The sequence below is a fragment of the Rattus rattus genome, chromosome 2, assembly GCF_011064425.1.
Source record: "Rattus rattus isolate New Zealand chromosome 2, Rrattus_CSIRO_v1, whole genome shotgun sequence".
NCBI lineage: Eukaryota > Metazoa > Chordata > Mammalia > Rodentia > Muridae > Rattus > Rattus rattus.
Window position 1 is genome coordinate 2,983,088 of NC_046155.1, and position 21,767 is coordinate 3,004,854.

The 21,767-nt window shown below is 43.8% G+C and overlaps 1 protein-coding gene and 1 pseudogene across 1 annotated transcript in view; both read left to right on the forward strand.

The window, feature by feature from the left end:
* The window catches only part of C2H11orf80 (chromosome 2 C11orf80 homolog), a 75,606-nt gene that overhangs the window by 18,683 nt on the left and 35,156 nt on the right, over positions 1-21,767 (forward strand). The window contains 1 exon segment of the mRNA XM_032891232.1: positions 14,558-14,667. Coding sequence (XP_032747123.1) covers positions 14,558-14,667 — 110 coding nt within the window.
* LOC116894718 lies at positions 1,261-11,481 on the forward strand (annotated as a pseudogene).

Genomic DNA, 21,767 nt, shown 5'->3' on the forward strand with positions numbered 1-21,767 from the left:
CCCAGGTCTCTGGCAAGTCCCAGAGATGCCTGCCCCCTGCCAGCTGCCAATGTCCATTCACTCTCCTATCCCTCTCCCCCTGGCTTTCCCACACCTGATCACTGCCCCATTCTCCTCCCCATCTCTTCTCCCACCTGTTCCCTCCCTCTGTCCACCTCTGATGACTATTTTATCTCCCATTCTGAGTGAGAGTTAAGCATCCTTCCTTGGGCCCTCCTTGTTATTTAGCTTCTTAGGGTCTGTGGGTTGGAGCAGGGTTATCCTGGACTTACTTTATGGGTAATGTCCACTTCTCAGTGAGTACTTACTGTGCATGTCCTTTTGGGTCTGGCTTGCCTCACTCAGGATGATATTTTCTAGTTCTATCCATTTTCTTGAAAAATTCATGATGTCCCTCCTTATAATAGCTGCATAGTATTCCATCGTGTAAATGAGCCACATTTTTAAAATATATATACACACATATACATATATATGTATATATATGTATATGTGTGTATGTATATATATTTTGGTTGAGAGGCATCTAGGTTGTTTGCAATTTCTGACTGTTACTACTCTTCTTTAGGTAAGATAATACAGCTTTAGGGAAAATGATACGATATCTTACTATGTTGCTTAGGCTGGCCTCAAACTCCCGGATTTGACAGTCCTTCTACCGTAAGCTAAGTAGCTGGGTTTACAGATGCATTACACTGTGTCCTGCTTTGGGACGTTTTTGGTTTTGCTTTTTACTGGTCTTCAGTGATTTCAGTGGCTCGTCTTTCATGTCGACATTGCTGATGAACCAATCCAGTAAGTTCAACTTTTCAGTTATAGAATTCCCATGTGGTTTTCTTTGTTTTTTTTTCCTGTGAATGATACTTTGTTATCACTACATTTTTATTACATTTGTTTGTGTATGCATCCAGGTGTGTATGTGTGTTTGTGTGTGAGCAAGCGTATGGGTATGTGTGTACCATAGTGTGCATGGAGATCAGATATTGGCGTATATTTTTCTCAACCTACTTTAATAAGGGTTCAGCCTCTCCTCTATCCTACCACCCACCAAAGGTAGTGGAAAGGAAAAGTTATTCAGACACAGGGAAAGTAGACCTTTCTAGAAATAGTTCTTTGGGGCAAGTCCAATCTTTGTTGTCAGGATATCAACAGTCCAACTTTCTAGAAAAACACCAACACAATCCAGCAGCTGCAGCCCAGTCCACTCAGCAGACATCACACAGGAACCAGCAGGGGCAGTTCATTCCAGAAAAAACGGCAATGCTCACCAACCACCCGGGTCACAGAAGCATCAGGAAGCCACAGGAACTTCATGAGAAGTTCTTTGGTGAGTTTCTATCCAGTCATCACCAGCAAAACTCAACAATGCAATGCAGGGTGGACCAATACATGTGTGCTGTCAGCGGAGAGTGAAGCAGAGCAGACCAGTGGTGCTGCTCCCGCTGTCTGTGTTTATCCTCCTAAACATCACGGGTCCTTCCACCTGTGTCTGCGGTGACCATCCTTCCACCTGTGTCTGCTGTGACCATCCTTCCACCTGTGTCTGCTGTGACCATCCTTCCACCTGTGTCTGCTGTGACCATCCTTCCACTGTGTCTGCTGTGACCATCCTTCCACCTGTGTCTGCTGTGACCATCCTTCCACCTGTGTCTGCTGTGACCATCCTTCCACCTGTGTCTGCTGTGACCACCCTTCCACCTGTGTCTGCTGTGACCACCCTTCCACCTGTGTCTGCTGTGACCATCCTTCCACCTGTGTCTGCGGTGACCATCCTTCCACCTGTGTCTGCTGTGACCATCCTTCCACCTGTGTCTGCATGACCACCCTTCCACCTGTGTCTGCTGTGACCACCCCTTCCACCTGTGTCTCTGTGACCACTCTTCCACCTGTGTCTGCTGTGACCATCCTTCCACCTGTGTCTGCTGTGACCATCATCCTTCCACCTGTGTCTGCTGACCATCCTCCCACCTGTGTCTGCTGTGACCATCCTTCCACCTGTGTCTGCTGTGACCATCCTTCCACCTGTGTCTGCTGTGACCATCATCCTTCCACCTGTGTCTGCTGTGACCATCCTCCCACCTGTGTCTGCTGTGACCATCCTTCCACCTGTGTCTGCTGTGACCATCCTTCCACCTGTGTCTGCTGTGACCATCCTTCCACATGTCTGCTGTGACCATCCTTCCACCTGTGTCTGCTGTGACCATCATCCTTCCACCTGTGTCTGCTGTGACCATCCTTCCACCTGTGTCTGCTGTGACCATCCTTCCACCTGTGTCTGCTGTGACCATCCTTCCACCTGTGTCTGCTGTGACCATCATCCTTCCACCTGTGTCTGCTGTGACCATCCTTCCACCTGTGTCTGCTGTGACCATCCTTCCACATGTCTGCTGTGACCATCCTTCCACCTGTGTCTGCTGGACCATCCTTCCACATGTCTGTTGTGACCATCCTTCCACCTGTGTCTGCTGTGACCATCCTTCCACCTGTGTCTGCTGTGACCATCCTTCCACATGTCTGCTGTGACCATCCTTCCACCTGTGTCTGCTGTGACCATCCTTCCACCTGTGTCTGGTGACCATCCTTCCACCTGTGTCTGCTGTGACCATCCTTCCACCTGTGTCTGCTGTGACCATCCTTCCACATGTCTGCTGTGACCATCCTTCCACCTGTGTCTCAGTGACCATCCTTCCACCTGTGTCTGCTGTGACCATCCTTCCACCTGTGTCTGCTGTGACCATCCTTCCACCTGTGTCTGCTGTGACCATCATCCTTCCACCTGTGTCTGCTGTGACCATCCTTCCACCTGTGTCTGCTGTGACCATCCTTCCACCTGTCTCTGCTGTGACCACCCTTCCACCTGTGTCTATGACCATCCTTCCACCTGTGTCTGCTGTGACCATCATCCTTCCACCTGTGTCTGTGACCATCCTCCCACCTGTGTCTGCTGTGACCATCCTTCCACCTGTGTCTGCAGACCATCCTTCCAACCATCATCCTTCCACCTGTGTCTTGCCAGACCATCATCCCACCTGTGTCTGCTGTGACCATCCTTCCACCTGTGTCTGCTGTGACCATCCTTCCACCTGTGTCTGCAGACCATCCTTCCACATGTCTGCTTGACCATCCTTCCACCTGTGTCTGCTGTGACCATCCTTCCACCTGTGTCTGCTGTGACCATCCTTCCACCTGTGTCTGCTGTGACCATCCTTCCACCTGTGTCTGCTGTGACCATCCTTCCACCTGTGTCTGCTGTGACCATCATCCTTCCACCTGTGTCTGCTGTGACCATCCTTCCACCTGTGTCTGCTGTGACCATCCTTCCACCTGTGTCTGCTGTGACCATCCTTCCACATGTCTGTTGTGACCATCCTTCCACCTGTGTCTGCTGTGACCATCCTTCCACCTGTGTCTGCTGTGACCATCCTTCCACATGTCTGCTGTGACCATCCTTCCACCTGTGATGACCATCCTTCCACCTGTGTCCCTGTGACCATCCTTCCACCCTGTGTCTGCTGTGACCATCCTTCCTCCTGTGTCTGCTGTGGCCATCATCCTTCCACCTGTGTCTGCTGTGCCCATCCTTCCCCATGTCTGCTGTGACCATCCTTCCACCTGTGTCTGCTGTGACCATCATCCTTCCACCTGTGTTCTGTGACCATCCTTCCACATGTCTGCTGTGACCATCCTTCCACCTGTGTCTGCTGTGACCATCCTTCCACATGTCTGCTGTGACCATCCTTCCACCTGTGTCTGCTGTGACCATCCTTCCACCTGTGTCTGCAGACCATCCTTCCACCTGTGTCTGTGACCATCCTTCCACCTGTGTCTGCTGTGACCATCCTTCCACCTGTGTCTGCTGTGACCATCCTTCCACCTGTGTCTGCTGTGACCATCCTTCCACCTGTCTGCTGTGACCATCCTTCCACCTGTGTCTGCGGTGACCATCCTTCCACCTGTGTCTGCTGTGACCATCCTTCCACCTGTGTCTGCTGTGACCATCCTTCCACCTGTGTCCTGTGACCATCCTTCCACATGTGTCTGCTGTGACCATCCTTCCACCTGCTGTGACCATCCTTCCACCTGTGTCTGCTGTGACCATCCTTCCACCTGTGTCTGCTGTGACCACCCTTCCACCTGTGTCTGCTGTGACCATCCTTCCACATGTGTCTGCTGTGACCATCCTTCCACCTGTGTCTGCTGTGACCATCCTTCCACTCGTGTGCCCCCACAGAACATCATTTGACATAACTGATTTCCCAAAGAAACCAGAAGTTTCCTCTTCAGTCAGAGGATAATTTACAGGAGTCCGTTCTCTTCCTACTTAGTTCTGAGGATCCGAGTCAAGTTGTCAGGCTTGGCAGCCAGCACCTTTATCTACTGAGCCATCTTGCCAGCTTTCATATTTATTTATATCAAAGCTTTGAAGAATTCTTAAAGACACACACACAAACACACAAACAAGTTTCAGCCTTGTGTTATATGTTGTTCTTTTGTACTTTGTCTCAGTAAACCTTTACGAGCCAGCATCCTTCCAGTTTCCCAGATCCTCCTTCCCCCAGTTTCACTCGGGAAGGCAACGCCTGAAGTATTGCATCATGCACAGCCGTCCGGATGCAGCTTCTGGGGCCTTTTGTTTATTTTTCATACAGCTTTTCAAGCTGGCTTAGGCAGAATTCTCTGAACAGAAAGACTACACGCTTTCCACTGAATGTTCTCTCTAAATCATGCACTGGTTTTACTTGGGTTTTCTGAGAAGATTTCTGTTGAGGAATAAAATGATAAAATAAAAATGAATAAAATAAAATAAAATGATAGCTTTATGACCATTCCAGATGTGAAAACCTTGGCAGCTGCTGGGCCTTGAGGTTCAGGTGTGTCTCTAGCTTGTCATCTGGGAGGTACCCAACTTAGACTTGTCTGTTTTCTCACTGGGTAGGGCTCATGATCTTGGCACTTGAGCATGACTCTGTCTTTGGAATGCTGGCTTAGGAAAAGACTCATTTGATTTTCTATAGTGTTCATTTCTCTGCTGACATTCCCTAGATCATTCCCTGGTTCATTCCTTGTTTTGAGTATTTGAGCAGATTTATTTGTATGTTTCTTTCTTCTGGTGTAAAATAATGAAGGAACCAAAAGGAAAAGTAGGAAATAATGACTTTGTATCTTCAGTTGTTTTGGTGAAGTTTCACCACCATCAGAATAAGCCAGGATCCTCAGAAGTGCAGTCATAAGATAGACAAGTTTGTTAGTATGTCACTTGAAAAGAATAGTGACAGAAGTTAGGTGGTGGTGGCACACACCTTTAATCCCAGCATTCAGGAAGCAGAGGCAGGTGGAGCTCTGATTACCAGACCGGTCTGGTGTACAGAGTGAGTTCCAGGACAGCCAGAGCTACACAGAGAAACCCTATGTCAAAAAACCCAAAAGCATTCTTTGCTTTTGCTCCTGAGTCCATGCATTAATTAAGCTAACATTTAACTGGAAGTATCTTATAAATGAACACAGCTATAATAGAAGTGTTAAAGTCTGCCCTGAATTTAGCATCTGCTGTGTATGACTGTCTTCTGAGCCAAAAGCTACTATCTTGGAGAGTTCACCTGTCTTAGGTTTCGATTTCTGTGAAGAGACTCCATAATCAACTCTTATAAAGGCAAGTCTTAGGAAGGACCACATTTATTTGGAGCTGGCTTACAGTTTCAAAGGTTTAGTATATTACCATCATGGTGGGAAGCACGGCAGCGTCCAAGTGACTAGAGGAACCAAGAATTCTACACCGTGATCCAAAGGCAGCCATGTAGAGACTGGGTAGAGCTTAAGCACTCGGAAACCTCAAAGCACACCTCCACAATGACATACTTCCTCCAACAAGGCCACACTTCCTAATAATGCCACTCCCCATGAACCAAGCATTCAAACCGTGAGTCTGTGGGGGCCATTACTTGGGCCTCATGCAAAAGATTATCACAGATGGGCACGTCTTTCCCTAATTGCATGAGGCCTTAGGGAAAGGTAAGTATATAGGAAGGGAAGACTAGAGAGGAAGAACGTCCATTCTTGCTGGGTAAAGGCTTTCCAGGAGTGCCCACACTCCTGTAAGTAGCCCCTCATTTCTGCTCTGTAAAAAATCCAATAAACTTATTGGTTCCCCAGAATGAATGTTGGTAGAGTCAAGGTTCTGTTATTCGGACCTGAAGAGAAGGGTAGATACTGTGTAGAACAATGGTGTGTAGTCTTTGATATGATAAATATCGGAAGTTTTGTGTGTGTGTGTGTGTGTGTGTGTGTGTGTGTGTGTGTGTGTGTGTGTGTGTACACAAGGGGTTGCAGAAGGAATTTTAATTTTTTATTTATTTTAATTTATTTTTTTGGGGACAGATTTTCTCTGTGTAGCTCTGGCTGTCCTGGAACTCACTTTGTAGTCCAGGCTGGCCACAGAGATCCACCTGCCTCACCTTCCTAGTACTGGGATTAAAGACATGTGCCACCACCTGCCTGCAGAGGGAATTTCAACATGGTCTGTCCCTAAAGGTTTGAGACAATGTAGAGGTTAGTGAAACCTGTAAATGAGGCAAGACTGCTTCTCAGAGGGTGTATGAATGCTCGGGCCAAGAGACAGGGTTATTGGGTTGTTGGTTGGCTGTGGTCATATGCAAAGAAGAAACAAGAAGAAATTAGTGTCCTGATGGCGAAGATTAAACCTGCAGGTGCAGATGGTGGCAATCAGAGAATACTCAGTCCCATAGCTGTTAGAGCTAGGAGGAAAGTCTTCCAGACAAGCAGCGAAGGAGCTAATTAGGGGCATCAAGTTCCTTGGGGCATGTAATGTCTGCTCCAGTCCTTAGAATTCCAAACATCATGCAATCACAGAAACTATCTGCAGCTGGCAAAATCGTGCTCCTGCTAGAGCATGAGACAAATCGTATTCAGCTGCTGTGGACAGTCTGAAACAGTCCATATCCCACACCTATATTAAAGCAAAAACATTCTTGTAATATTTCTATGTTTTTAAAGCAACGAAAATTACAGAATTCCTAGTACAGAGGTCTCTATAAGTATTTGGGACTGGAAAACAAAAAGGGACAGGTGCCACTAAAGGAAACAGGATGTTGGAAGCAGTGTTTGACCCTCAGGTCTCAGGTTCATACTGGACTGTGTTTATAGGAGAACTAAGAAACTCATTCAGCCAGGACCATGAGGCTGGTATGGGGCCTTGGTAGCAATGCTGAGCCCTTGGTAGGGGCTTTGACTGATGTGTACCATCCAAGCCCGGATTCTATTGATCACCTCTTTCTGTCTCTGTCTGTCTGTCTCTCTCTGTCTCTCTCTCTCTCTCTGTGTGTCTGTCTGTCTGTGTCTGTCTGTTAATCGCACATATCCTGGCTGATCTGAAACTCATGGCAATCCTCTTGCCTTAAGTGGTGTGGTTACAGGTGTGTATCACCACTACTTTCTTGGACTTGTGATCACCACTACTTTTCTTGTTTATATTTCCTTTTGTGCATATTTTAAATTTTTGTGTTTATTTGTTTTGTGTTAGCTAGGGTCCCACTCTATAGTTCTGGCTGACCTGGTATTTACCAAGTATGCCAGAATGTCCTCAAACCTGAAGAAGTGCTCTGACCTCAGCCTCAGGAGTGCTAGGGTTATAGCATTGGTTCTCAAACTTCCTAATACTGTGACCCTTTGATGCAATTCTCATGTTATGATGACCCCCAACCATAAAATTATTTCATTGCTACTCCATAACTGTAATTTTGTTACTACTATGAGTTATAATATAAATATCTGATACTTGTTCCCAAAGAGGTCTCCGCTCCACTCACAGGTTGAGAATCATGGATTACAGGCATGTGCCATCACATCTGGCTTGTACAATTTTATTTTACATCAGGCAATGCACAGTTGTATTCTATATCCTGCTATCTTCCTCTGAAGGATATTGATGTTTTATTTTATCAGACAAGTCACCTTGACCTTGTTCAGTCTTGATTTTTATACATTTTAAGTCGTAAGTTTAAGGAAAATCAAGACATTTTCCACAGTCATCTGACTTAGTATGACTTTGTCCCTCCAAATCCTGCACCTTCATTGCTGGAGAGGTCCCAAGAACTTGTTTTGGTGGGTGTTTATATCGGCCCACAATTAAAATTTTCCCATCAGCCTTAATCATTAAAGACCTATAGGAGGTAGTTTAATATGAATAGTCTCTTTTTCTCCCTTTATGCAAAAGTATCAAATCTTTTCTTTTAAATTTTTTTCAAGACATGGTTTCTCTGTATAACCCTGGCTGTCCTGGAACACCCTCTGTAGACCAGGCTGGCCTCTGCCTCCCAAGTGTTGAGAATGAAGGTGAGCGAGCGCCTGACACTACTGCCTGACAAGATCAATTCTTTTTAAATGGTTGTGCTGGTTGGTTTAGTGGTACTTAGAATTAAGGCTTCTTAATATAAACTTGTTTTAAACATCTGTTTTGTGTAAGACTTACATGTGGAAGTCAAAGGACAACTTACCAGAGTCTGTATTCTCTCCATCTACCATATAGATTCCAGGAATCAAACTCAAGTCATCAGGCTTGGCTGCTGTGCCTTTTCCTGCTGAGCCATCTCTTTGACCCCTGATAAATAATTAAAATCAATCCCCTCCCCCTCCCTTCTTCTTTTCTTATATGCTCTTCTCTTCTTCCCCGTCTCTTGCTTCCCTTGCCTTCCCCCTCTTTTCTCCCCTCTCCCTATTCCCCCTTTCTTCCTTCCCTTCCTTCCTTTTCTCTGCATGGGCTATAAATTGAACCAAGGACATTATACATGGTGATCAAGTGTTCTTTTGAGCTCTTGTTGCCAGATAAGTTTTTTGTTTGTTGTTTTTCGCATTTTTGGTTGTGTGCTTACCTTTCATGGTTGACCCATTTCTTCAGCCCAAGTTTCTTATTTTTTAATGGTAGTTACCTATCTTAAAAGTCCATATGGAGCTGGGGAACCTGCTCCATACTAAGAATACTAAGAATAAGGAGTTGAGGCTGTTGCTCAGTGATAGAGCATTTGCATAGCATCTGTGAGATCCTGAGTTCTATCCACAACACTTCAAAAAAGAGATGGGGAAGGAAGAGGTCCAGAATCAAAAGTAGTTTTTCTGTCTTGCACTAAGTTTTGCTGATAAGAAATCTAGCATTCCTCTCTGTCTCTGCTCTCATATTATTGTGTCTGCTGCCAGGTGGGATGAGGTGGTGGGCGTAGTGCGTGCGATGCCATAAATACAGAGATCAGAGTACTGGGCTATGAAATTGGTTCTCTCCTTCCACCTTTCCTGATGGAAGTTCTGGGGATCAAACTCAGGTTACCAGGCTTGCACAGCAAGTGCCCTTAATCAACTGAGCTGTTGTCCTGGCCCTAGTTTGTGTTTCTTTTAATTCATTTTATTTATTTATGGTCCCATGACTTTTAGGGTTCTTTCTTTATCTTTGTTATTCTGTTTTGTTGTGATATGTTTATATATGTGGCTTTTAAAACATTTTATTGTATTACTGTATTTTTGTATGTGCGTATTATGACTATTCTCCAAGCCAAGCAACTGCCATCTTGGGAAATTCAGCTGTGCCCTTTGCAAAAGGATTGTCCTAGCTGGGCTTGCTGACTGTTAAGACGCCCTCATAAAGGGGCAGAGAATGTCCTGAAACTCTCAGTTGAGTGTCTTGCTGTTCCCACCATCTATTGTAAGCAACTCTACCTTAGTGGCACTCAGCCCCAGGGAGGAGCTATAGTATGTAGGTTGAGAAAGGCTAGGGGAGGAGGGGCTTCATCTGGGAGGACATAGGGAAGTCTTATCCCTGCTGGGCAAAGGCTTTTCCAGGTTTAGCCTGTTGGTGAGAGAACAACTATCTGGAGTTGGTTATCTTCTTACAACGAAGGATCCAAGGCTATGACTCCTGTGGTCAGCCTTGCAGGGCAAGCCTGCAGAACCATCCCACCAGTCCTGTTTTGTTTGTTAGAAAATTAGACTTCTTTGTACCTGGCTAGCTTGTTCAAATAGTTACTTATATGTCTTTGTTTTATAATAATTTTGTCAGTACTTCTCTTGGATATATCTTAATTTTTTTTCTTTCTTTTTTTTTTTTAAAGATTTATTTATTTATTATATGTAAGTACACTGTAGCTGTCTTCAGACACACCAGAAGAGGGCATCAGATCCCATTACAGATGGTTGTGAGCCACCATGTGGCTGCTGGGAATCGAACTCAGGACCTCTGGAAGGGCAGTCGGTGCTCTTAACCACTGAGCCATCTCTCCAGCCCTTAATTTTTTTTCTTGATTGATATAAATTCCACATGTCATACTATGCCATTTTGATGCTTATAGTTCACCTGGTTTTTTTTTATATATTTCAGTAATTATCTAATTCATTATCTAATCATATGCTCTCAATTATCATCTAATCATAAATATTATCTAATTCCAGTATTTTCATCACCTAAAAAAAAATCCTGACCCTAACAATAACCACTCTACTTGCCTCAGTCCCTGTGCCTCGGCGACATTAATTTGTTTTTTTATGGAATATGACACATAGCCTTTTGAGACTGGTGTTTTACCTAAGCGTGGTTTTTAGGATTTACTGTGCATCTTAGTGTTTCTATTGCTGTAACAAAACACCATGACAAAAAACAACTTGGGGCTCTCTCCCGCAGCTGAGCAAGATGCCCAAAGAAGGCCAAGGGGAAGAAGGTGGCTCTGGCCCCCCTGCCGTCGTCAAGAAACAGGAGACCAAAAAGGTGGTCAGTCCTTTGAGAAAAGGCCCAAGAACTTCGGCATTGGGCAGGACATCCAGCCCAAAAGATGTCTAACTCGCTTCGTCAAATGGCGCAACTACATCAGGCTGCAGTGGCAAAGAGCCATCCTCTATAAGCGGCTCACAGTACCTCCTGCCATCAACCAGTTCACCCAGGCCCTGGACAGGCAAACAGCGACTCAGCTGCTTAAGCTTGCCCACAAGTACAGGCCAGAGACAAAGCAAGAGAACAAGCAAAAGCTACTGGCCCCTGCTGAGAAGAAAGCTGCGAGCAGAGGGGACATCCCAACTAAGAGGCCACCTGCCCTCTGAGCAGGGGTCAATACAGTCACCACCTTGGTGGAGAACAAGGAGGCTCAGCTGGTGGTGATTGCCCACAATGTGGACCCCATTGAGCTGATGGTTTTCCTGCCTGCCCTGTATTGAAAGATGGGGGTGCCCTACTGCATCATCAAGTGAAAGGCCAGGCTGGGGCGCCTGGTCCACAGGAAGACGTGCACCACTGTTGCCTTCACACAGGTTAACTCGGAAGACAAGGGTGCTCTGGCTAAGCTGGTGGAAGCTATTAGGACCAATTATAATGACAGATATGACGAGATCCACTGCCACTGGGGAGGCAAAGTTCTGGGTCCTAAGTCTGTGGCTCGCATCGACCAACTAGAAAAGGCAAAGGCTACAGAACTCACCACTAAACTGGGTTGAATGTAAACTAAGTTTTCTGTACATAAATATAAGTACATAACTTTAAAAAGAAACAAGTTGGGGAGGAAAGGGTTTATTTGGTTTACACTTGCATGTCACTGTTCTCTTTGAAGGAAGTCTGGACAGGATCTCAAACAGTGCCAGAACCTGGAGGCAGGAGCTGACATAGAAGTCATAGCTGTTTACTAGCTCGCTTAGACTGCTTTCTTGCAAGACCCAGGACCAACTAGTCTAAGGATGGCACCACCCACAATGGGCTAGACCCTCCCCCATCAATAACTAAATAAGAACATACCTTGCAGCCAGATCTTATGGAGGCATTTTCTCAGTTAGGGCTCTTTCCTTTCAGATAGCTCCCTTTTTTAAGATTTATTTATTTATTTTATGTATATGAGTACACTATATCCGTCTTCAGACACACCAGAAGAGGGCATCAGATCCCATTACAGATGGTTGTGAGCCACCATGTGGTTGCTGGGAATTGAACTCAGGACCTCTGGAAGAGCAGTCAATGCTCTTAACCTCTGAGCCATCTCTCCAACCCCTTCAGATAACTCTAACAAGTTGACTAGCCAGTTTGTACTCTATTTCTTTTTATAGTTGAAGTGATATCTTACATTTTGTTAAGCCCAGTACTTATCATTTGGTAGATATTTCAGTTCCATTTTGTGTTATTATAAATAATATTGCTAAAAACATTCATGTCCTAACTTTTATTTTGGTTTATTCTCATCCAGTTGAACCATTTATAAGTTTTTTTTTTTTTTTCCGGGGCTGGGGACCGAACCCAGGGCCTTGCGTTTGCTAGGCAAGCGCTCTACCACTGAACTAAATCCCCAACCCCTATAAGTATTTTTAAAGATTTATTTGTATTAAATTTATTTATTTTATGTGTAAGTGTTTTGTTTGTGTGTATTATATCTGTATCTTATGAGTGATTGATGTCTGTGGAGGTCAAAAGAAGGCATTAGAGCCCCAGGAACTGGAGTTACAGATGGTTATGAGTCATGCAGGTGCTGGTGATCAAATTCATGCCCTCTGCAAGAGCAGTAAGTGCTCCTAACAGCTTAGCTATCTCTCCAGATCCCCATTTATAAGGTTTTAATTTCAAACATTGTACTTTTAAATTCCAAGATTTTTAAAAATGTTGCCCTCATTAGTTTTGTTTTAATTTTTTACAATGAGTTCTTGTTTCATGGCTTCTTCTTCGTTAAAGGTGTAGATATTTATTTTACAGTGTCTCATTATTAACTCTCAGGTACAGTGTTGTTTGCTGTGTTACAGTTCTGATGGCATCAAGCTTCGTTGCTTGGTAATTTAGAGTCAATCACCCACGATCTGTTTAGCTTGAAAACGTCTCATGTTGACAACTCGTAGGTCAGCGGTCCTCAGCGCTGAGCTCCAGCCTTGCATGCTTGAATGGTGTGTGTCTTGAGTTGTACTTTTCCTTGGTGGTGGCATGCAGAACTTCTGCATTGTATATAGTTCTGAGTCCTGTGGCTGCTTACATAATGCCGCTCAGACCTTTGTCACACAGCAATGATGTGGCTACAGTTTCTTTTGCTCTAGCTATCCCTCAAGTGAGCAGGCAATGCTTATTCATGCCCTGAGATGCGTGTGGAGGTCAAAGGGCAACTTGTAGGAGACCATTCTCCTTTTCCACCATGTGGAAGCCAGGGATTGAACTCAGGTTGTCAGGCTTAACAACAAATAAGCCTCTTTCTTTTTGTTATCCATTCGGATTTTTACATTTTCTTTTTTCCCCACCATGAATGTGCCTTTATTAAATTTAAAAGTGTTTTATAGTGTATGTTTGAACATGAACATGAGATTTCAACATAGGTTCAATTTATCTTGAAATAATATTTCTGACTCTTTCACCTTTATAAATTTAACTCTGACAGTTCTATCTATATCTTGTTGGCTTGCTCATTTCCTTTTTGGTGTGTAGATTGAGATGTTTTGAGTAGACTTTTTAAAAAGTACACAATTTTGTACTTTTGTTTTATAACACAATTTATTTTAAATGGTTAAGATTATTCTAAAGAATTCAGAGACATTTGCAACCCCTTTTCTCCTGCTTTGATGTTCCCTTCATTTGTGTACTATGTTACTATTTTAATCAGTTGGCCCTTATTTTACAGAAAAGTAATTGAATTGGAAAAAGGAGGTTTCTCTAAGTAAGGCAGTGAGTCACTAACCTAAAGACTGATGCAGAGTTCAGTGGCAAGGTCCCTGAGCTTCAGTGTGGTGAGACCTTGCTGCCATTATATTTAGGGCTTTGTGGGCTGAATTACATTTGAAGAACACAATGACAACAGAATGGTCCCTGTTAAAATGAATGTCTAGGTTTTTATCTTGGGAAAATACTTTTTTAAATAGTTTAAGCATTATTATGTCAAGGTGAAGTTACTGTTATTAGACATTTAAAGTTGAATTAACTTGTTATAGTGGCTCTATTCTTTATTGTTCCTGCAGCGGATTGTTTTATTAAGGCGAGAGGTTTTTGTTTTGTTTTGGTTTTGGTTTGTAACTCAGGTACAGGAAATAAAGAAGAAAGACGGTGCATACTATGATATTCTCTTTGTTGTGGAGAGTCCATGCCCCTCCCTGCTGCTTTGTGGAAAGCTAGCTGAGTCAACGCATACAAAACACAAAGAAGTTAGCTCTTAAATGAAAATTGGTGAGAATGTGACTCTTGTTAAGGGATACAATAGTTTAAAACGCACATGCCTGAAGCAGTCATTCCTGAACTTTTCAGTTTTTAGTGCTGGATTAATTCCCTTAATGGATTGTGTTTATTAAGTAATAAGCTGATTTGTGGAAAATGCAGGACTATCAGCTAGAATGTGTGGCACTGGATATGACTGTATAGAAACTGAAGCTTCAGAGTGGTTTAGCTAATCTAAAACATTATAAATAGCTATCTTTCCTCTAGAAAGCAAGTCTCAATGTTGGAGCCACTTGTTGATTATACATATTCCTGTATTTTGCTTTTTGCAGGTAGTCTTTCGTCGGAGAAGGCCTCTTTGGCTCTTGATACTGTTCTGATTTGTTGACATTCCTTCTCATATAGACATACAGCCTGCACTGCCCAGGCTCTCTGCAAAGCTGACTCTGGCTTCAGAGGAAGGGGGCCATTCTCAAGATACATCAGTCAAGGCGCCCTGCCAGATGACTTTTGAGGCAAGTTTTGCTGTGGTTCTGTATACTCTGATCGTTTGACTTACTTTTATACAATTACAATTGCAGGAAAGACAGCCTGCTCCATCCTAGTTTGAAGGTAAAGTAAAATAAAGTAGCTGTGCAGACATTAAGTGATCCAGGAGCTCCCAAAATCCTAGTGTCTGTGTTCTACTGAGAGGCTGATAATTAGTTGACCTTGGGGGTTGCATTAGTCTAAGCTCCAATACAAAACTCCATAGACTGGGTAGCTGAAGCAACAAAGATTTATTTTCTCACAGTTCTGTAGGCTGGAAGTCCAAGATCAAAATGCCATCTGGGTCAGGTGTGATGGTTTGTGTCTGTAATCCCTGAACCTTGGAGGCTAAGGCATTAGTATCAACTAAGCATTGGAGACAGGGTGGTGGACTTTTCAGTTGAATAAAACTTGAATGCCAGAGTCAGTGAGGTGACTCATGGAAAAAGGCACCCGCCACCACGCCTGATGACCTGAGTTTGATCCCAGCATTTTACAAGGTGGAAAGTGAGAACCAACAAGAAGAATTATCTTCTGACCTCCACACATATGGTGTGATATGTGCATACATGCACACACATGATAAATAAATGTAATAATAAAGTATTTTCAATAAAAATCTCATTTGAACAAATTTTTATTTAGTTGGCTTACAGATCTCTTTATAGTCCAGATTTCTGAGAATAATTGCCTTCTATGTTATCTTTAATGATTAATAGAGATCTAAAGAACTAGAATAATTTAAACATTCTTCCTGGGCCAGGCTTGGTGGCATACATTTGCAATCCCAGCATTTGGAAGGTGGAGGCGAGAGATCGGTACAGAAGCATCCTCAGCAACATTGCAGGTTCTAGGCCGGCTTGAGCTTTATAAGAACTGGTCTCAAAACAAACAACAAAATCTTCCAGGAAGTTCTGGGAAATATCTTTCCATATTTGAATAACTACATAGTCCTTGGGAAAGGAACATGCACAGTGTCAGCACAGCTGATGCCCTGGCTGTGCCTTATCTTCTTTAGGGGAATGAAAAGTAAACAGGGCAGCAATTAGTGGTTAGTGGGCTCTGAACTGCTGATGTCAAGAAGCAATGAAAGGTGATTCCAGTGAACCACGGAGAGCAATGCTAAGAAACAAGAGCACGTGAGCCAGTTGGAGCAAATAATAACTCACATGACTAACATTTACAAATACTCAAGGCTCTGACACCGCTATGAAATGGGTAGAATAAGGATACCACTCCACTCTACAGATGACAAAATGGAGATTCAGAGAATTGGGCTGACTTTCCGAGTGTCACGTGAAAGTGGAGGAATTAAAGCTTAATCCATGTGATTCACACAGGTCAGTGCTCGTTCAGTATGTGTTCACTTAGAACAGTGTCTGCTCAGATCAGTCACACTGATGCAAGTCTCAGGGGTAAACTTCTTAGGATGTGGTGTTTGATTCTAAGGAACTTGGAGTGTAAAGGAAAGACGCACACGTCAGCACACATTATACACAGTGATGCGTGCCACAGCGAGGTAAGCGCTGAGTGCTGCCTTGCACAGAGAAGGACACCCAGCCCAACAGAAGGGCTCTCATCTAGAGAGCTTGATGATCCTGGAAAGTAGATTTCAATTTAGAGCAGATAAACTTGAGACATAGGAGGTTATGACACTTGAAAGAATATTAAAGTTTCTCTTCTTTTCTATTGCAAAACTGTTTCCCTAAGAAAAATTTTCATGTGATTAAATCAAATATTTAGAGTACATATATAATATTTAGAGTTTGTATGATTTGGTTTATCAAGGAAGCCCTGGTAATAAACTATTGTGTATCTTTTCCTGTTGGAGTGAGGCATTTAGATGTAAAGCAGTAGTTCTCAACATAGGGGTTGAAACCCATAGTGGTGCCAAGTGAAACTTTCACAGAGGTCACATATCAGATATTTATTTACACTATGATTCATAAGAGTAGCAAAATTAAAGTTAGGAAGTAGCAATGGAATTTTATGGTTGGGGTCTCCACAACATGAGGAACTGTATTAAAAGTTTGTGACATTACATGATTCATGATCTTGATCTTTGAAGAGGTCTTGGAATTAAGATTAAGTTGTTGCTTAATATGATCATCTTCTTGACAGAAAAAATATATTTGGTATGCTGGGGGTTGAACCCAGGGTTTCAAGAACGCTGGACAAACAGTCACTGAGCTACACTCCTTGCTCCTTGGTCAGGTACTGAAGCACAGAGGGGATCTGTGAGCTCAGTGACCAGGAGTGAGCCTGTGCTAGAGATGAGAGGTAAAATAGTATCCAGGTGGCATTAGCCTGGAAGGGGCAAGGACTTCCTAAAGCATCATTCCCATTGTGCCAAAGATTTCATTGTAGGATTGAAGGGGCGTGTGTGTGTGTGTGTGTGTGTGTGTGTGTGTGTGTTAAGCAGCAAGATTTACAAGATTTACATCAAACAGAGTTGAGACAGTCATGAAAACACTATACTAAATGATCTATTTAATTTGGTCATATAAGGAAAATTAATCTCTGGGAAATATCTCGTGTAAAAGAGATTATGACTTTGATGTCTATATGACTCTCTGCCGTAGCCTGGGTGACACAGCCTTCCAATGCAGTATGATTTCATAAAACCTTCTTATAAAGAAATTTATCCAGATTTAAACCAAATATAGTAGCCTGTTCCTTTAATCCTAGCTCTTGGGAGCAGAGTCAGGAAGATCTCTGAGTTCAAGGCCAGCCTAATCTACACAGTGAGTTCAAGGACTGTTAGGACTAAACAAACAAAAACAAACCAACCAACAAAAAAGAACTTTATCCAGTTTTATACTTATTTTTGGAATAGTACTAAATGATAAAATGGATGGAGATATGCATGTGTACCTACAGTGGGAAGAAGGCACCTTCAACAAATGATGCTGGTCAAACTGGATATGGCATGTAGAAGAAAGCAAATAGATCCATATTTATCACCCTGCACAAAACTCGAGTCCAAGTGGATCAAAGACTTCAACATAAAATTCAGATACACTGATTCTGATAGAAGAGAAAGTGGGGAACAGCCTTGAACGCATTGGCCCAGGAGACAACTTCCTGAAGAGATCACCAGTAGTGCAGGCACTAAGATCAACAATTCAGTGGGACCTCTTGAAACTTAAAAGCTTCTAACAGAGAATGAATATCCACAAGACATAAAGAACTCAAGAAACTAGACATTGACAAATCAAATAAGCCAATTAAAAATGGGGTACAGATCTAAACAGAATTCTCAAAAAAGGAATCTCAAAAAGCCAAGAAACATGTAAAGAAATGTTCAATATCCTTAGCTATGAAGAGAATGCAAATTAAAACTACTTTGCTGTTCCATCGTACAACTGTCAGAATTGCTAAGATCAGCTCCTGCTAATGAGGATGTGGAGCAAGGGGAACATTCCACCATTGCTACTGAGAGTGAAAACTTGTAGAAACACTTTAGAAGTCAATATGTCAGTTTCTCAGGAAATTAGGAAATGATCTACCTTAAGACCCAGCTATACCATTCCTGGGCACATACCCAAAGGATGCTCCACAAGAACACTTACTCAACTATGATCAAAGCAGCCATATTCATAGTATCCAGAAACTGGAAATAGTGTATATGTCCCTGAACTGAAGAATGGATAACGAAACTGTAAATTTACATAATGGACTATTACTCCACTGTTAAAAAGTAAGTGGATATTAGCTGTTGAGTAAATGATAATCATGCTACAATCTGCAGACCCAGAGGGGCTAAGTAACAAGGAGGACTCAAGAAGGGACACACGGATCTGCTGAGAAAGGGGAGCAGAATAGATTTGGCAGGTAGAGTGTGGGCAGGTGGGGATGGGAACAGAAGGGATCAGGTAGGTAGGGTGGGAGGAGAGAGAGAGAGAGAGAGAGAGAGAGAGAGAGAGAGAGAGAGAGGAAGAAGAAGAGGAGGAGGAGGAAGAAGAAGAGGAGGAGGAGGAAGAAGAAGAGGAAGAGGAGGAGGAGGAGAAGAAGAAGAGGAGGAGGAGGAGGAGAGAGATCGAGAGAACTGGGAGAGATGACTAGGAGGGGGCTTGGGGGAAATGAAGTAGAAACCTAGTGCAATGGAAACTCCTAGGAATCTACAAGAGTGACTCAAGCTTAAGACTCTTAGTAATGTGGGATACAGAACCTGAACCAGCCATTTTCTGTAACTAGGCAAGGCTTCCAGTGGAGGGGTTATCCCAGCCCAGCTACAAAACCTTCGACCTACAATTTATCCTACCTGCTGAACTTGTAGGAGTAACAATGACTGATCCAACTTGAGACCCATGCCACAAGAGGGAGCCCATGCCTGACACTGCCTGCAGTGCCAGGAACTGGAAGCTAGGATAGCACCCAACATGACCTGAAAAAGCCGTCAATGAAATGATTCCTAATGATACCCTGCTGCACTTGTAGACTGGCATAATCATCAGAGAGGCTTCGTCCAGCAACTGATGGGAGCAAAGTAGATACCCACAGGATATAGCTCAGGAAATTCCACAGAAGAGGGAGAAATAGGATTGAAGGAGCCAGAGGGATCAGGACACCACGAGAAAGTGGCCCACAGAATCAACTAATTAGGACATATAGGGGCTCACAGAGAGGAACAGTCAGGGAACCTATCTGGGTCTGACCTATGCCCTCTGCATATATGTTACAGTGTGAGAGCAGGGCTGTCTCTGTTTTGCCTGCTTTTGGGACCCTTTTCCTCCTGTTGGATTTCCTTGTCCAGCCTTAATGGGAAGGGATGAGCCTAGTCTTATTGTGACTTGATATACCATATTTGGTTGGCATCCCTGGGAGGCCTGCCCTTTTCTGAAGGGAAACGGAAGAGGAGTGGATCTGGAGGAAAGGGGAGGTGGAAGAGACAGAGGAAAAGAGGGAAGAGAAACTGTAGTCAGGATGTATTATATAAGAAAAGAAGAAAAATATATATACACACAAGCATCTATATTTATCCCTTTGCATGTGAGTATATATGGATCTTTCTTTTTGTCTGCCTGTCTGTCATCATCACCATTTGTCTCTCCTATACCTATCAAGGAGGAAGAGGAGAAAGAGAAACTAATACTTTCTTCTGGATAATACTCCAGAACACATAACTGATTGCATTAGTTTATGTTTGAAAGTAAACTTCTCAGGGCACACACGATCCTGCCCCTCCCTGAGGACCCATAAGCAGTTAATGGCAGCTGAGAAGGGAGAAACATTTTCTTTGGTGGTATAGCTAAGTTACTATGCTTCTGTATATAACTGTCAGTAAACTCATTTGCAGCTTTAATTTTTTCAAAACCTATTTTTAAAGATGGTTCTTAAATGCTTTAACCTCCCTTTTAGCCCACCACCCACCAGAGGTAGTAGAAAAGAAAGGAAGTGGACCTGTTTGGAAAGGTTCTTTGGAGAAACTCCTATCTGTTTTGTCTGGAAATCAGCAATTCAGTTCACAGGTTTCAGCAGCAGAGGCTTGATTCACTTGCAAACACCTCACGGAAATATCAGCAGTCCAGTTCAGTAGAGTTGGGTCAGCAGCAGCAGTGGCACTACCTAACAAAGACAGCCAGGCCTCAGCCTTAGCTGTGGGAAGGCAAGATCAGCAAATAGATCTCTCAGCAAAGCAAAGATCTGTGAAGATACAAGACCAACTCATTATACAGCTAGCTCTATAAGCAAGCCTAGCTCAGCCCCTGTCACTGTCTGTCAAGTCCTTTTTATACTCCCTCTAAACATCGTGTGTCCTCCACACGTCTGTCTTGCCTCAGCATGTTTGTCTGTCTCAGCTGACATGACTCTGCCAATCAGCCCGAGTCCATGGAAGTGACAAGAAACTATAGCACACCACAGGTGTTTTGGTGTGTTTCTCTTTATGAAATACTGACACATGCAGCTCAGCTATGCAGTGTAAGACTGACCAATATATGCAAGTTGTTAGCAAAGAATCCTTCATCATGTGTCCTTTCATGTGCTTGCCTTAGCAGAAATCCTCTTTCCTGTGTCTGCTTCAGCTAAATGTTCCTTCATGAGTCTGCCATAGCCTTTCATCTGTGTCCACTTCAGCTAAATAGTCCTTCATGTGTGGGAAGGACCCAGCAAAATACCCTCCAACTGACTTTCCAAAGAACCCTTAAGTTTCCACTTTACTCATTGGTTCACTTTTTGAAAAGGACATGAATATAGGAGGTGCAGGCCAGGGCACAAGACAGCCAGAGGCCACAGGCCCAGCCTGCTGCTCCACAGTGGATGCCACAAAGATGAGCGAGTATGTAGTAGAGAAATGGGAGAGAAAGAAGGGGAGTGGCTATGAAGAGAGGCAGAATGGGAGTGCAATGGTGGTGAGGAACAGCCTTATGTGAGAGGCTGTGGTGACGTCTAGGCCAGTGCTGCCACCAAAAGCCCTGTCTGAGTCCATGGCCCTACAGAAACAGGGATCTGTGTCAATGTCCGTGGCCCATGTTACCACAGGCCATACTGACATTTGCGATCTGGGCTGCTGTCTGAGGCCATGATGATGTCTATGCTGAGCTGGTCCCACCTCATTGCCACTCCATGGTGGTACCAGAGTGGCAACATTGATGCAGGAGAGCTGGCCACACCCCCTTGCCTGGGCAGCTCAGGATTGCTGACCCTGATGGTATGGGCATGGGAGAGCTGTCAGACTGACCAACTCAAATACCACTCAGGCCCAGATCCAGTGCTTTGAAATGGCCTACTCTAACATCTACCCCACATCTGAGCTGCTGGAGCATGTGAAGGGGGCCAGTCCTACAGATCCAAAGTTTCAAGACTTTCATGACCCAGGGCAACAGTGGGATATCTAAGAGGAGTCTCCAGGAGGGTCCAGTCTTGATGCTGTAGCAAAAGCCAGAGGCCTCGAGTCAGATAAGTGTCTCATTGCAGTGAACATTTGCAAGTAAAGCTGTTTGGACGAAGGGGTATACTGTGTCACACACGGGTATACTGTGTCACACACTATGACACACTGCAGCTTCCACAGCAAGTTTTCTAATTTTTTTTTTTTTTGTGGGAGGAGGGTGAATATGAAAGGACTGAGAAATGAGTAGGATTG